Source organism: Podarcis vaucheri (genome assembly GCF_965113315.1).
Source record: "Podarcis vaucheri genome assembly, chromosome: 1".
NCBI classification, from domain to species: Eukaryota; Metazoa; Chordata; class Lepidosauria; order Squamata; family Lacertidae; genus Podarcis; species Podarcis vaucheri.
The window spans coordinates 113,143,062-113,160,271 of NC_138759.1; the positions used below are offsets into that span (position 1 = coordinate 113,143,062).

At 43.7% G+C, this 17,210-nt stretch overlaps 2 protein-coding genes across 5 annotated transcripts in view; one reads left to right on the forward strand and one right to left on the reverse strand.

Annotated features, from left to right (window-relative positions):
• The window catches only part of B3GALT1 (beta-1,3-galactosyltransferase 1), a 344,225-nt gene that overhangs the window by 277,168 nt on the left and 49,847 nt on the right, over positions 1-17,210 (forward strand). The window lies entirely within an intron of this gene.
• LOC309540299 (uncharacterized protein) overlaps positions 4,863-17,210 on the reverse strand; it is a gene marked incomplete at its 5' end in the record, with an annotated part of 84,727 nt that continues 72,379 nt past the window's right edge. Inside the window, one exon of the mRNA XM_082237076.1 lies at positions 4,863-5,114. Coding sequence (XP_082093202.1) covers positions 5,010-5,114 — 105 coding nt within the window. The 3' untranslated portion in view covers positions 4,863-5,009. The remainder of the gene's footprint in view (positions 5,115-17,210) is intronic.

Sequence of the window (17,210 nt, forward strand, 5' to 3'; positions counted from 1 at the left end):
GCATCACCCACATCCCTCTATGGTATCACATAGGCTCATGTTGGTATTTGTTGTTGTTTAGTCATTTAGTCATGTCCAACTCTTCGTGACCCCATGGACCAGAGCACGCCAGACCCTCCTGTCTTCCACTGCCTCCTGCAGTTTGGTCAAACTCATGCTGGTAGCTTCGAGAACACTATCCAACCATCTCGTCCCCTTCTCCTTCTGCCCTCAATCTTTCCCAACATCAGGGTCTTTTCCAGGGAGTCTTCTCTTCTCATGAGGTGGCCTCAGCTTCACGATCTGTCCTTCCAGTGAGCACTCAGGGCTGATTTCCTTAAAAATGGATAGGTTTGATCTTCTTGCAGTCCATGGGACTCTCAAGAGTCTCCTCCAGCACCATAATTCAAAAGCATCAATTCTTCGGCGATCAGCCTTCTTTATGGTCCAGCTCTCACTTCCATACATCACTACTGGGAAAACCATGTTGGTATATAAAGCCCTAAACAACTTGGGACCAGCCTATTTGAGCCCCAAGCCCAGGAAAGGAGCTTTTGACTATGCCACACACTTCTGAGGTACAGTTTGTGACCACCTAGGGCACAGCTTTTACCATTGCCACCACTATTTTGTGGAAATCCCTCCCTTAGGTATCCAGCAAGCATCTGTGGTGCTATGAGTAGGACTAGGGGTAGGAACCTGTTGGCTGTTGATATACTCCCATCATCCCTGACGCAGCCTGAAGAAGTTGAAGCCCATCAATATCTAGAGAGCCAAAGGTTCCCCATCCATGCTTTGGGTGTTTAAAACATTGACACAGACTTTTCCAGCAGTGTGACACAGCCATGCTGTTGTTGGTTTCCCCCCTGTATTTTATTTTGCAGATGCACAAGATTCTGGTATCTTATAAGTTGAGCGGGTCAGAAAGCCCTACAAACAAAACAAAATAAATAGATAAGCTAATGCACAGTTCTGTGTTAGGGGAGCCCTTTGTGAAGTTTTGCCATTTGAGAATTCAAGGCGCATTGGTACATTTATCATCTTCTTGTACAACCTCCACTTAACACAATCTATAATAATGGTAAATCAAGTGTTGGCAGGTGCTGGACGTCAAAGCTGTGGTTCCCAAGACATCGAGAAACAAAAAAGATTGAAGGAACGCATAAATTGTGTAAACTTAGCCCATGAACTGACTAATTAGCAGAGTGTCTTCATTAATCTAGAACGAGCCTTTAACATCATGGGGCCTTACCAAATGTAAACGCTGCTACAACACAAGAATAGGTATTTTTAATAAAATTTAAAAATCCGCAAGCAAAACTTCTGGGCAAAACCATTCAGAAAGAGGGTTATTTGTTAACATAGAAACATGCAGCAAGTCCTGTAGGTATATTAATCATACATCTAGATTTATTGTGAATTATATCTAAGATTATATACATTAATATCAATAGCATACCCTCCACCATTTCTCTGATGAAAATAGAGACATTCCAACATTTCTCCAATGAAAATAGGACATCCTAAGGAAAAGTGGGACATTCTGGGGTCAAATCAGAAACCAGGACGGCTTCTGTAAATCCGGGACTGTCCCTGGAAAATAGGGACACTTGGAGGGTCTGCAATAGTTAGTGTGGCATAAAACATTCAATCCAGGGGGGTGGTCAGATGATTTTAGAATATGGGAATTAAATAATCTGACTAAAGTTGGGGAGCTGATTATTGATGGTAGATTCTTGGCTAGGGAAGTGGTTGTTCGGGAAACAGGAGAGGTGGATTTCAGTATTTTCAAGTACTGAAATTATTTTAGCTGAACTTGGTCCTTTTCTTTCACTTAAAAAAATTAATTCAATGGAAAAAATGTTGATTATATATTCTGAAGATGTACTGGTGTGTCAAGAATGCCTGTGGGAATGATGTTAAGTCATGACATAGCATGGTTCCTGTGGGGCATTTATCAAGGCTGCTGCTTTTAATTGCAGCTCCACCGCTGCTTGCAGCAACAGCAAAATTAGCAACAATGTGGGGGGCAGAGACTAATTGCAAACTTCTGCCACCTTATATCTTTCAAATAAGCCAGGCCGCCACCAAATTTCAAAGCTCCGAAAAAATCACAATAAACTTTGGAGGCCATTGTCACACACTCATCCTCTGATGACTATGAACATGGCCGGGCTGAATACTTCTAGCATGCATTAATAAACATGATACAAAGGGGTTCAGATTCTGCATTTGTGCGGCGATAGCATGAACGCATGAAGTACATTTGGCATTAGACATACAGTGGTACCTCGGGTTAAGTACCGTATTTTTCACCCCATAGGGCGCACCGGCCCATAGGGCACACCTATTTTTTTGGGGGGGATAAAGAAAAAAAATTACCCCCCCCCCGGTGCGGGGCTGGGGCAGGGGAAGCCCGAGCTTCCCCCGACCCCATCCCCCAGAACTGGCTGCTATCCGCAAGCCTAGGGAGCCCGGCGGGAAGTCGCACCGGTCTCCCCAGGCTTGCAGATATCTGCCCGAAGCCCGGGGCGCGCGCCCCTGGCTTCAGGATGCAGGCAGCTCTCTGCAATCCGTGGGAGCCCGGCGGGAACTCCCGCGGGCTCCCACGGCTTGCAGATAGCTTCCTGAAGCCTGGAGAGCGAGAGGGGTAGTTGCACACCGACCCCTCTCGCTCTCTAGGCTTCAGCGAAAGCCTGCATTCGCCCCATAGGACGCACACACATTTCCCTTTCATTTTTGGAGGGGGAAAAGTGTGTCCTATAGGGCGAAAAATACGGTACTAATTTGTTCTGGAGGTCCGTACTTAACCTGAAACTGTTCTTAACCTGAAGCACCACTTTAGCTAATGGGGCCTCCTGCTGCTGCTGCGCCGCCGGAGCACGATTTCTGTTCTCATCCTGAAGCAAAGTTCTTAACCTGAAGCACTATTTCTGGGTTAGCGGAGTCTGTAACCTGAAGCGTATGTAACCTGAAGGGTATGTAACCCGAGGTACCACTGTAGAGCACAATGTGCTTCTCCTGGAAATGTCTGGCCCAAGTTCCTAAGCAGAAACGGTGTCCTATTTAGCATGGAAATTCAGTTGACTGGGTGGTCACCTTAACTGGGTCACCGGAATATACAGAGATGAATGCATAAAAATCATATATGTAGTCTAAACCCCTAAAATATTGAGAATTATTACTAATACTTTTTAATTAATTCTCATTAAAATACACATTGTTTTTTGCATTATGTGTAGCTGTTTTATTCCTTACCTTGGCATACCAGGTTTTAGAAAGTTTCAGAGTTAGCATATTTATGACATATGTATATTTATAGTATATGTTCTTGTTATTAATATAAGAAGAAGCTATTAAGATAAGGTCATAATATAAAATAAAAAAAAATCCAGTGCTATATATTTTGCAACTTGAATGTATATATCTGTTCTATAGCAACTTACCTGTTTTGTTTTGTTTTAAATCCTCAACATATGCATTTAGAACTGTAGATTATTTAGCTCATTCAAGAATTAGCAAGTGCTTTACAATTTATAGCATTAAGTAGACCAGGCTCTAACAGCAAATGCTTAAGAGATAAACTTGTGTTTTTTGGGTAACTTCCTCCCACGCTTTCTTTTCTCCTAATAGGGTTAAAACAAACTCTATAGATACATTAAGTTAATCAATATACACACATCAAATTATATCAAACACTTAAGATAAATAAACAGACCAGGGATGCTAATTAGGTTTACACCAGCAATATCTCTGGAGAACTGAGCAATCATAGAACAGATAAGGAAAAGGGTCTATCAGGTAGATTAGATTAAAAGAGGCTTGTGTGTTTTCCTTGCTATGCTTCAAGCGCTCTCACTAGTATTTTAATATATTGCATATAGTTTTAAGTGACATGCAGGGCTTGCAGTCCTCCATTAAAACCAATGGTGGCTTTACTATTGACCTTGGCAGAAGCAGATTGCCATCAGGTTTTATATGGATAGCGCACCTGGGTTACTGGTGCTGACGTTATTCACCCCAGCCTTGGCCTAAACCTCATATTTGCTGTACTGCACGGTAGGATCAGATTTACTCATTCACTTCTCAAGCCTGTGAATGGAAAGAACTTTGCACACTTTGTATAGTGGGCAAGTGTCACAGGAAGCTTAGAAGACACACAGTGAGGAAGCTTGCCAAGAATCTTCTTATCTCCCAGAAACATGGATAGAAAAACAACAGAAAACTCCTTTCTCAGCCCTAGGCAAACTCCGGCCCTCCAGATGTTTGGAACTACAATTCCCATCATCCCTGACCACTGGTCCTGTTAGCTAGGGATGATGGGAATTATAGTCCCAAACAAATGGAGGGCCGGAGTTTGCCTATGCCTGTCCTATCTCCATCATGACACAACTAAACTCCAGTGCCACCTAATGGCAAAACCATACAATGGCATTATCCACCCAAGAGGTAACTTGGCTTTCTGCATCAGAGTCCTCATCCTGGTAGGGTATAAAGAATTTATGTTGTGTTCATTTATAGTTTCCTTCACACAAATTCCATTTTTTCAAAAAGGAGGAGAAGGCACAAGCATGATAGGATGAAGGCCACTTAATCAGCCAAGCAGAATTTATTTAGCCAAGACATAAAACAGCCATAATATCCTAGCAGTGCATCATATGTCACATGACCAACTTGCAGTTGATCCATGGGCCATCATTTCAAAGGGGAAGAATCTGAGATGAATCCCCAACGCTGCACAAATAAGTATGTCAGAGTGGAGTTATTACATAGAGAAGAGAGGGAGGAGATGTGAATTTGGGAAACCATTTCTCACAGGATTGGGTATGCGTGCAAATGGCTGCTTTTTGAGTAGAAAGAAAGAAAGAAAAACCAGGTTGTTTGTAGGTTTATTGTTTCCAAACTGCCTTTTCAAGGCTTTCTAACAAAAGTAGGAAAACAAGGTAAGATTGATTACTGAATTTTTTTATGCATTTCTTGTTGGAAGTTCAACAGCAGGGATCATTCACTTTGTTATTTAAGAGATTAGTTCAGCAGGATCTTTGCTGAAGGAGCATGAGTTCTGATTGGCTGTGTAGTTCTGAGGGGTTTTCCTCTGTATGTTTGGTTGAATGTTGTCCTGCTACGTGCAAAGCCTGAAATAAGAAAGACAAAAACTATGCTTATTTCTCCTCATGTTATATACAGTTTTGTTCTGGTTCCACAATAAAGTGCAATCAGGACTTTTCTCTCTGGATACCATCTGCATTATCTAAGTGAATTTGCTAGCGTTTCTTTACCCAGAATAGGGAGGCATTGTTCTGCTTTTTATAAGTTTTGAAAAGCCCAAGTGATTTTCATTCTAGATTTCCTAAACGTATTTGTGGTGGGAGTAGATAAAGATATATCTACTTCATTACAGAGTTGTATGAATATAGGTGTTAGAATTTTCAATGGATAAAGGTACAATTCATCCCTGTCCTACAAGGGATGAGCTCTGCTCATGCAAGAACAGCACACACAAAAAACATCTCATATATCCAATGGAGCAGAGCATTTTAGGCACAGCTTGGATGGCCATTTTTCCAAGTATGGAGGGTGAGACTTTTCCAGTTGCTAAGCAACATCATCACTTGCTTTCCGCTGAAGGTAATTAAAGAGAGTGTCCTGTGGTGGTTAAGAAAGCAGAACCTGATTAATTTTTGAATCTCCAGAATCACATTTTTAAAAATAAATATATATATCCTGCTTGGGTAAAGACTACAGCAAAACATATAGCGCTGATGAGGAAGAAGAATAAGCCTAACCCTAGAAAGCTGTTGTTATTGCTATATAAATGTATATGAGGACATATTGTGGTTGCATGGTTACTTCAGGAAAAACGCCCATCACTATGAGGAGCCACCACTGGGGCTAGAATTGGGGGGGGTCTTTCGTTCTAGGTGCAACTATTCTGTACTGGCCATTTTTTCAAAAAATGTAGCCTTGAAGTATCCTCTCAAGGCTCTGGACAGGTCCTGCCCACCCATGCAAGCTGCAGGCCTCATATCCAAAATCTGGCAAACTGACTGTCCTGGCTGGGGAAGGGGTTGCAACATGGAACTATGTGGAAAAAATAAGGGGAAATACAGATCTAGCATTTCTCTTTTCCCTTCCTTATCTCAAATTCTTCAGCACAGCCAAAGCTCACTAATATCTTCTGGACCAGGAATTTATTCCGCTGCAAAAAAAAAGGGGGGCAGAAGAAGAGTTGGAAGAGCTTTCGTTGTTTCTGACCATAAAATTGCCTCGCATGAACTTGGTTCTTGGTCTTTCAAGTGCAGAGCACTGCCATTTTCCAACATCTCCTTTAAAGCGGAGAGGAGGCAAACCAAGGTCTTTGCTACTAATCTGCTTATACTCGCCAAGGCTGTCCTTGCAGGTGCACTTTTTAAAAATTTTACTACATAGTCACCTGCCTGAATGCAGTAATGGTAAAAGCTACATGCCTCTCTGCACCGAGCTTTATTGTACACTACAAAACCTGCCGATTAAACAAGCAAGGCTCATGGAGTGTGTAATCTTCAACTCCTGCTCGTGATTATCCCTTTTTTATTAGATGAACAGCACCCTACTCTCCCCTGCTAGATTATTAAACTCTTGACTGGATGGAGTCGGAGAAGATGTCATTGTGGTGTGTGTGGATTGACTGCCATGGGAGGATGAGAGCCAGAAGGCACAAAGGAAGCTGCCTTGTACCATGTCAGACCATTGGTCCATGTGGTTCAGTATTGTCCACACTGACTGGCATCATCTCTCCAGGATTTTCAGGCAGGAGTGCAGGGAACAGACCTGGCACCTTCTGCACGGAAAGCAGATGCTGTACCGTTGAGCTAACTGCACTCAGTTCAGCGGCAGAACAATTCTCAAGCAACTTTCAGCAGAGGCTCTGTGGGTATGTGGTTCCCATATCCTCGCAATAAAACAAGAAAGCACCCAGTGCCTGTTGAGTTAGCTCTTTGTTCAAAGAAACCAAAACAGTGCAAGCAACTCTTCTCAGTAGGTCTTGCCCCAACGAGGCAGTTGTGAGGACTGAAGGTCCTCACCTTCCCACAGCTACCTAAGTCCCCTCCTCTCCAAGGTTCCCCCCCAAGCAATTAGAGGCTGTGTCTGCTCGCAACCAATCTCTCCTCTGCTCTTTTCACTTCTCTGCATGTTCTGGGAGACCAGCCAAGAGGGGAGCTGGTCACAGCAGGAGGAGACTCCCTGGATTCTTCAGCAGCCTACGTCATCTCGGTCTCCTGGCCCCCTTCCTCTCCTACCTCTGAAACAGGGCTGCTGTCTGCCCAAGCTTCTTCCTGCTCACTAAACCCTGCTGCCTCTTCTGACACCTCCTCCTCCCAGTCTCCTCCCTCTTCTCCCTCTGACCACTCACCATCGTCCCACCATCAGTCCCCTGGCTCTGAGCCTTCATCCACAGCTGATGCCTCGCACCACTCATCTGCATCCAAACAGTCTGTAACATATTGCTGACCTGCTCCTGACTCCACCTCCTGACAGGTACACACATACATGTGCATCACTTGATTTCTCATAAAGTGAAAAACTAGACCTTCACCCTATGTGCCTATGTGGGTTTTACCTCTTCTGCTGAGCAGGGGAGAGGCCTGTACATTGCCACCCCTCTCTCTTGTACTTTTAAGCATCTTATGAAAGCCTCTCTTCTCTAATCCACCAAGGTTCAATTGGCTTACTCGTTAAAAAAATACATATATACCCAATCCTGGTAGTGAAGGCACATCTTCTAACTGGAAAATAACAGCAGCAGCAGCAACTAATTATAATAAATTAAGGAGATGGTCTGACAAAACAGCCAGAACTTGCACTGGAACCCAGAAGGGGACATGACGATAAAAACCACACACAGTAAGTCATTTAAAAGAGATTGGCACGTTTCCCCTACTCTTCATTTCCAGTCCCAATCATCTAACTAAATGAAGTGTGAAATAAAGCTCTGCCTAAATCATTAGACAATGCCAAAGCCCTTCCTTCGGAAGTCCCCGGAGTCTTTGTTGTTTTCAAACCAAGCCTGGTTCCCAGCAAAGCAGTTCTGGAAAAGTCTGTTGCTCAAGGGGAACTTGTGGGGTTGTCTAAGCCCTGTGCATTTATCTACCTCAGTCCAGCGACTGGAAGATCCGCACATGTAATCGACATGGATGCCGACGCATGCCGAAATGGGGACACACATCCACAGCAGGTTGGTCATCCAATTGTTGTGCCTTAACAAAAGTGCAGGCTCCTCTGCCCTTTCCTCTTCTCCCTCTTCCCTTCTACAGCTGTCTCTGCTGCTGTAACATTGTGTTGTCTGGTACCTCTGACATGGAGAGAGGTGGGCTTCAGAAGAGGGAGCAAAGCTCCTTGATCCAAGATAAATATGCCAGCAGATAGCTGTGACATCGATGTGCTGAAATGTTTCTTCAGTACAGCAGAAAGATATCTGTAGGGCTGTCTCGAGTTGAGAGTAATGATGCTTCTGGTTTTCTCTTCCTTACACAAAAGCTGGTAGCTACCCCTGATGAGAAACAGAAACTTCTTGCTTAAAATAGTAAATAAAAACAAACAGTGAATAACGAGAACATTTGCAACAGTGTGCCCATCTGCATTGTAACGAACTGTGCTAAATTTACAATGGGCTTCTGGAATAAGGGCCTCTGTATGATATCAACCGTTCGCACTGAGAACATTGATCAAATTGCTAATTGGATTCACACACCACGGACATCAGCCTTTAATGTTAGGCTTCATTGAGCAGCAAACAGTGGCATTTGTTTTCTTCCTAATGGCCCTGAGTGTCTTCAGGAATGCAAAAGTCCATCAAAGCTCTTGGCGCAGAGAGGAATGGTTCTGACACAGGCATATGAAACAGAGGCTGCCGCTAAGCCCATCATTTTGCTTCATCGCCAGTGTCCCCTTTTATGTACCTGGGGGGCACTTCTCCAGGCATGTGGCACTTGCTTTGTGCATTAAGATAAAGTGTGTCGCCACCAAACATTCCTACCAGCAGCTTACAGCAGTCTAAACACAAAGCAGTGCTGTGAATGTTGTGACCCAGTGTAGTATACCCACTGTGAATGTCAGCCTAGGGAGACCTAGGACCTCCATTCAGCCATGAAGCCCATTGGGTGGTCATCATGGATGAGCTACTGTCTCACAACCTAAGCCAGTGGTGGTGTTACAGTTGAACTTTGGAGCCCAAGCCCAAAGTGCCTGGGGGCCCAAATGTTTGTAGTTTGTTTGTTTGTTTCATTTATCTTCCAAGGATCTGAAAGTGTTGTACGTGGTTCTCCTCCTCCCCATTTCATCCTCACAACAACCCTCTGAGGTAGGTTAAGGTAAGAGATGGTGACTGGCCAAAGGTCACCTATTGAGCTTCATGGTTGAGTGGGGATTCAAACCCTTGTCTCCCAGATCCTAGTCCAACACTCTAACCATTACACCAGGGGTAGCAACAGATGATGGGGTGCAACAGTACAGCAAGAAAGATACCTTGGGTGTTGACAATAGTCGCTGAAAAGTACCTCTTTTTTATTTAAAAAAAATGCATTTGGAAACGTGTTGGGTGGTTTGGGGCATTGTGTAGCAAAGTAACAAGGCTTCATTTCCTCAGAAACCTTCTGGGCATAAGATAGAATCACAGAATTGGAGAGTTTGAACGGACAACGAGGATCATCTACTCCAATCTCCTAAAATACAGGAATCTTTTGCCCAGCGTGGGGCTCAAACCCACAACCCTGAGATTAAGTCTCCTGCTTTACCAACTAAGCTATCCGTCATGTACAAAGATTTGATTCCCCCCACACACACACCTATTCTTATGCACATCTGGCATTGTAAAGCAGTTCTGTATGCTTATTAAAATGGCATCTCAATATGCTGGAGTTTGTTAGGTTCATATATCATGAACGCTGCTTCTCGTTTTGCACTATAACATTTCATTAATACTGCAAGAAATCCCTTACTTCTGACTGATTCCTGAAATATTTCCCTCTAACTGTTCCCAAGGGAATTATTTGGGCATTTTGGGGAACACAGAAGCCAGCACCTGGGAGAAATGTTTCAGAAAAGGACATGCAACCTGCTGTGTGTCAGTTTGCATGAAAACAGAATAGTAAATTGAGCCTAACAGTATGTATCTGACAGCTGCCAATTTGGCCAACACTGCCGAACATGCCAAGGGATTTCAGAGCTATTGTATCCTCTGCTGCTCATTGCTAGATAAAACAGATAGATTTTTTCTGAAGGATTATGTAACCTATCGAGGTGCATGACAACCTACAAAGCTGACATTAAAGCAGAAGTTGCTGTTTAAAAACTATTTAAAATGAGTAAACAGAAGTAGATATTTTTAAAAAAACAGTTAAAGAGGAAAATAACGATTGAGAACAGAATCGTTAAGAGTTGCAAGAGAGCTTGGAAGTCAGTTAGTCTGACCCTTGCTCGGTGCAAGATGGCAATCCAGTCTTAGCTTATTACATTTCCAATGAGGGAGAACCCACCACATCCTGAAGCAGACAGGTCTTCCCATTAGGAAGTTTCTCCTACTGTGCAATTTTCACCCAGTGGATCCAATCCTGCCTTCTGGAACAGCTGAGAACAACAGCCCGCTCCCTGTTTTGCATGGCAGCACTTCAGTTACTTGGAGACTGTTCTTGTGTCCTTCCTTAACCTCCCCCTTTTTCCAGATTAAACATACAGTGGTACCTCGGGTTACAGACACTTCAGGTTACAGACGCTTCAGGTTACAGACTCTGCTAACCCAAAAATAGTACCTCGGGTTAAGAACTTTGCTTCAGGATGAGAACAGAAATCGTGCAGCAGGGGCTCAGCAGCAGCGGAAGGACCCATTAGCTAAAGTGGTACCTCAGGTGAAGAACAGTTTCAGGTTAAGAACAGACCTCCAGAACGAATTAAGTTCTTAACCCGAGGTACCACTGTACTCAACTCTTTCAACTTTCCTCATGGGACTTCGTTTTTAGACCCTTTGGGATCCTGGTCACCCCCCTCTGGTCATACGCCAGTTGATCATTGTCCATCGGTGGTACCAAGGGTTGCACACAGGATGCGGCAGGGATCTGTTGATGCAGCCCAGAGGCGCCATCTTCTCAGTTTGATTGAGGGAACTGATGTGATGTCCTGATGTGGTGAAGAGCCAGGGGGCATTGCCAAACATCCTCCGAACATTGAGGGGGCCCACTCCCCTCAAAAAATAAATAAATCGGGGGGGTGGACTGCCTTGGCCCCTGGTTGCTGGTGCATATGATGCAGTCTAAGATTGCAGGAGCACTTCATCAGCCACAGTTAATTACAGCCTGTGCAGGGCAGTTCCACCCAAGTTGAAGAGAGGCCTGCACAAACTGTTGCCCTTGAAAAAATAATAATAAATCTGGAGGGAATAGAGTTTGACAAGGATGTCCAATTGTGCCTTAAAAGGTAAAGGGATCCCTGACCATTAGGTCCAGTCATGGCCGACTCTGGGATTGCGGCGCTCATCTCGCTTTATTGGCCGAGGGAGCCGGTGTATAGCTTCCGGGTCATGTGGCCAGCATGACTAAGCCACTTCTGGCAAACCAGAGCAGTGCACGAAAACGGCGTTTACCTTCCCGCCAGAGTGGTACCTATTTATCTACTTGCACTTTGACGTGCTTTTGAACTGCTAGGTTGGCAGGAGCTGGGACTGAGCAACGGAAGCTCACCCCGTCACGGGGATTCGAACCGCCGACCTTCTGATCGGTAAGCCTTAGGCTCTGTGGTTTAACCCACAGCGCCACCCGTGTGCCTTACTTTTACATTATTCACAGAGTTTCTCTAAGCTGGTGTCAAATGTTAGCTTTTGTATTTCATGAGGTCATATTCTTTTATTGCACTGTAGTAGTTTGTGTCTTTTTGTTTCCTTGTATTTTGCACTTGAGAATCAACACCATAAACTCTGGTCCCTTAGACCAGATTTTTAAAAAAGCGGGGGCAGGGATTTGAAGTTTCCAGTTAAAAGGAAGGTGTGGAGGGGAGTCATCCCAGCACAGATGTCCGCAGCAATTAAGTGAAGTGAGCTGCTATAGTCAAGCTCTGTGAGATGTGTTTTCCTCTAACTGCCATCAATCCATAACAAAAAAGTCAAATAAATTTGAATGATGTTGGGAAATCACAGGCTAATTACTAGTATTACAGCAGCAGAGAAATAGGGGCTAAATTCATCAGATAAATTATTCATTGTGAATTATATCATTATTAGTATGATATACTTTGATGAAGTCCTGGTTTAGCTGCTTTTTTGGCACATTGTAATAATGTCAATTTTCATTATTTATGGAGTCATTTCTCACATTTGTCCTGTTCATGCCTTGTATAATGTATTGCAGATGCAGTTCTCCACCATTAATGAACTAAGCATTTGGCAGAGACAAACAAAGGAAGCACAGTTACCTAAGGAAAGGGGAATGAGGAAACAACAGCAGTGAAACTCAGTTGCAGTTGCAGTTGCTTGAGTGTGCGTGTGTGTCTTTAAGTCACCCTACCATTTTAGATTAGAGTTTAGCGCAGCTGCCTCTGAATGGGGGTTCCCGTGGTCTGCAATACCCATTAAAATCCCCGAACTGAATAAGTAGGGCTTTGGGAACGCATACGAGGTGGTTCAGTTTGGGGTCTTGAATACTCATTCTAAATGCCTCATATATATTGATCAGAGTAACTGGAGAATGAAGACATAGGCAAAGGGTTGGATTTACAACGGGAAGGCTGTAATATAAACTTTTAGAGAAAGGAGGGAAAGGATATTAGAAGCTGTGCTGCTTTTATGGCTGCAAGGTGGCTTTTAACTTAAGTAGCGTGAAATGAGATCACCTCGATGGCTTTGAGTCTTTCCTGAACCTGTCTTCATCTGAACACAGGATGATTCTTTGCCCTGCTAATCATTCTATCGTAAAGATCTATAAGGTAGGGGCACATTTTGGTGGCCTTCTTGACTGGGCCCCGGAACACACAGCCAAGGGCTCCTCCACATCACCTATTTATTGAGCATTCATCCTGATTTGCTGGCGCAAAGCTTCTGCAGCATAGCAGCCTTTATTGTCCATTTGTTATGATTTGTTTGCAGGGCAGTTGTGAAACAATGAGCATTCACCCAGATTTACTTGAGGGGTGTTCACCCATGCCCAGTGGCGTAGCGTGGGGGTGCAGGGGGGGCCAGCCCCACCGGGCGCAACATCTGGGGGTTAGAGTTAGGGGGCACAAATCCACAGGTTAGGGGGCGCAAATCCATGGGTTAGGGGGCGCAAATTACTTGCCTTGCCCCGGGTGCTGACAACCCATGCTACGCCACTGCCCATGCCCCACCCACCCCCACATACTTTTCAAACTGCAAAAGTCTGGGTTTGTTTGCTTTTTAAGTGAATTTCTTGCACTCGAACCACAGGGCACTTTAATCCGCTTTTATGTGCTCGGTTTCTTTCCTCAAAATAGTGACAGTCTGGTGGCACCCCAAGAGAGGAGAAAATACAGCAGGGATGGCAAGAAACCCCACACAAAATTCCATCTCTAGACACATCAAATGTGACAAACCAGTGTCACAAAACAGCTCAGTCTGAAAGAATTGTTTCCAGAGCCTAACAGGAAAATTTCCTTCTAAGCAGGCCAGACTGGTACCATTTCTTTACACGGTTTTCACAGCACCAAAGATACCAACAAAGCAGTATTCAAGAGCCTCTCCTCAGGTTTTGCAATATACCTTGAATACCATCACCTTGAATCGCTTTGAATACCATTGCCTTCATAGCCAAATCTCTTCCACCACCGTCTCCCTCATCAACTTGCACCATTTCCTTCAGCGCAATTTCGCCTTTTCCTCCTCTGTCCTGCCTTCCTTCAGTTCAAATTCACTAAATTACCTTCGCCTTCTCCACCTCCTTCATGCTTCATGGCTTGTTGGTTGAACATACTCATTTATTTGTTTATATATTTGTTAAATATATCCTTCCAAAGGAACCCAGAGCAGCAGAATGAGATTGATCAGATCAAAAGTATTTGTAGATACGGCAACAAACTAATAATGCTTGGTAATGCACAAGCAAAAGGAAACCATTCTACAAGATCTCAAAAAGGATGCACAGTTGTAGCATTTTCTGCTAACTGGGTATATAACGTATTGAATGCTTTTCATAACTCAGGTGGAAGTATGAGATGGATTTAGAACTTTGAATTTGTTCCTCCTGCTCTTATTTTGCCAACAGCCTGACCTATAAATGATTCCTACATCTGCTCCCCTTGAAAAAAGGGGTGAGGAGCCTGTGGCCTCCCTCCAGATGTTGTTCAGCTACAACTCCCATCTACTGGACATGCAGGCTGGGAATTATGGGAGTTGGGGGTCCAACAACCTCTGGTGAGCCACTCCTGCTAAACTGGTCTGAAAACTGGCTCGTCCGGAGGGGGGAAAACTTGCCTCCCACAACTTCCAGCCAACAGTGCCAAAAGGCAAAAATAAATAAAACAATCAAAATGAAATGACTACCCTACAAGATGCCTTGTAGAAACCTGAAATAGCCACAAAATTTAATGCTGCATTATGAAGTAAAGAGAAAGTTACAGGAACACTCATCAGCTTCAAAATGTTACAGCTTTCTGTATGAACAACGATCTTCCATAAATAATAAAGAGCTGTTCTGTCTTATTTCATAACTTATGCAGAAGACTGAATAACGTGTCACAGGGAGTTACAAATGCATCATGTCTTAATTTGCGGCTGTCTCACTTGGAAACCTGTGTGAGCTGCACAACAGATATCTTAAGAGAACAGCGAGATAATCTGCTAGTCCACAACTCCGCAAATATGTTCCATGAGTTCCTATAAGACTTCAAGGAATGTGACTGTCTTCAGCCTTGTAGCATAGTGCTCAGCGCAAATGTCTCTGATATGTAGTGGCTTTCCTCTGTTTCTGGTGTCCTACCATGAGGTCTGTTGCTTCAGTGACCAAAATAGCACAATGCACATAAAGCAGGAAGATATCAGCAGGCTTGAGGTATACGCTTGTACTATGAAAAAGGGGGAGGAAGCCTCCAAACCAGCCCAATGAAGTTATAGTATCACAACATGCTAACAATTGACAGGCGGTTTTACAATTGCACGTTAAAATGAGCATAAAGCTTAGCAATGGTCCAAGTAACAGTATTCAATGCTTCCCATCCAAAATAGCCCCAATGCTGATGGCATTGTTGTTGTTTAGTCATTTGTTCTCTTCGTGACCCCATGGACCAGACCACACCAGGCACTCTTGTCTTCCACTGCCTCCCTCAGTTTGGTCAAACTCATGCTGGTAGCTTTGAGAACACTGTCCAACCATCTTGTCCTCTGTCATCCCCTTCTCCTTGTGCCCTCCATATTCCCCAACATCAGGGTCTTTTCCAGGGAGCCTTCTCTTCTTATGAGGTGGCCAAAGTATTGGAGTCTCTGTCCTTCCAGTGAGCACTTAGGGCTGATTTCCTTAAGAATGGATAGGTTTGATCTTCTTGCAGTCCATGGGATTCTCAAGAGTCTCCTCCAGCACCATAATTCAAAAGCATCAATTCTTCAGCAATCAGCCTTCTTTATGGTCCAGCTCTGAGTAACCTAAAAGGGGGGTGGCACTGTGGTCTAAACCACTGAGCCTCTTGGGCTTGAAGATCAGAAGGTTGGCGGTTCGGATCCCCACGACAGAGTGAGCTCCCATTGCTCTGTCCCAGCTCCTGCCAACCTAGCAGTTCGAAAGCATGCCAATGCAAGTAGATAAATAGGTACTGCTGTGGCGGGAAGGTAAGCAGTGTTTCCGTGTGCTCTGATTTCCGTCACAGTGTTTCATTGTGCCAGAAGCAGTTTAGTCACCCTCAAAATGCCCCCCACCCAACACTTCTTCTGGAGGCAGTTCCCTAATGAAGACGGCAAGGACCAGAAATCAAGGGCTGGAGACCAAGTAGAAGCAGCCACCAGAACTAGGCAACTCAACTATAGGCGAACTATACCCCCCCCCCGTCAAAGTGAATGGGACATTCCACAGTTAGACAAGTTCAGATTTGTGCATTGCGGCATCTGCTAAGCTTTGAACGGGGCTGCATAACTCTTCTTTTCTTTTTCTTAAAGGGAGAACTTTGGGTCGTGACATCTTTATGCCTTCTTCCCTCTCTTCCCCCCACCCAACGTCAACTTTCACTTCTCACATCTGAAACTTGTTCTTGAAACATGGCTCTAGATCTCTTGTGTTTAATACCAGCTTGGTTCAATTATTTCTCAGCTTTATTACCACAAAGTAAACTGAAGTCTTGCAGTGAACATAATGAATTCATACTCTATTCAAACAAATCCAATTTAACGTAACATTTAAAGAACAGCTTTATTTGGAATATTTATAATGCATACGCTGAACATCCTTATTTTCTTCCACAAAGGCAAAGGGGGGGCTGTTCTTCCAGCAGCTAACTGCTATATTTCAGATGAGAAATAGGCTTTAACTGTTAATTTCTTTCTAGTACTTTGCATATCATTATTATTCAGTAACAATAGTGCCTGAACAGTTCAGCTTCAACTCCTAAGTACTGTGGGGGCAGACGATGGCTTTTGCCTAACTTACATTATTATTTTGCTATTGTTTTATAAGTTGACTTGAGGAATGCATCCAAAATAATTGTCCAAATTTCAGTAATATTACTATTACCATTATTTATTACATTTCTCGCCAGCCATTCACCATGAGGTTCAAGGGCGTGCAATAATTTCAAAATACAATATTAAAAAAGTTAAAACAGATTTTGATCAAGGGAATGGGGTGGGTCCTAAATATATTTATCAGGTGTCAAAGGCCAGGATAGCAAGATACATTTTCAGCACATGTCAAAAGCTATGTAATATAGGCTTGCCATAATTCAAAAAGTAAAAAGCAGGACACCCTGAAAGCTGTTGAGCCTTTTTTTACAAATACACACACAAAAAGTGATTTTTCAATTAACTTGTCTAAGATCCAGGACAAACCGCTGCCTTTCAGAAATCCCCCCCCCCCCATTAATTCCACCTTTGAAATACCAGTAATGACTGGGGAAAATCTGGCCCAGTCCTAAGTAATGTAAGTGCCTGGCACACCTTTGTAGAAATGGAACTCTACAAGTTATCACGAATAATTCCCTCTCCCAAGCTGCCACCGCCACCCCAAACTCGTGAGTGCATTGGAATTCAAATGGCAAAACAATAAAATACAATA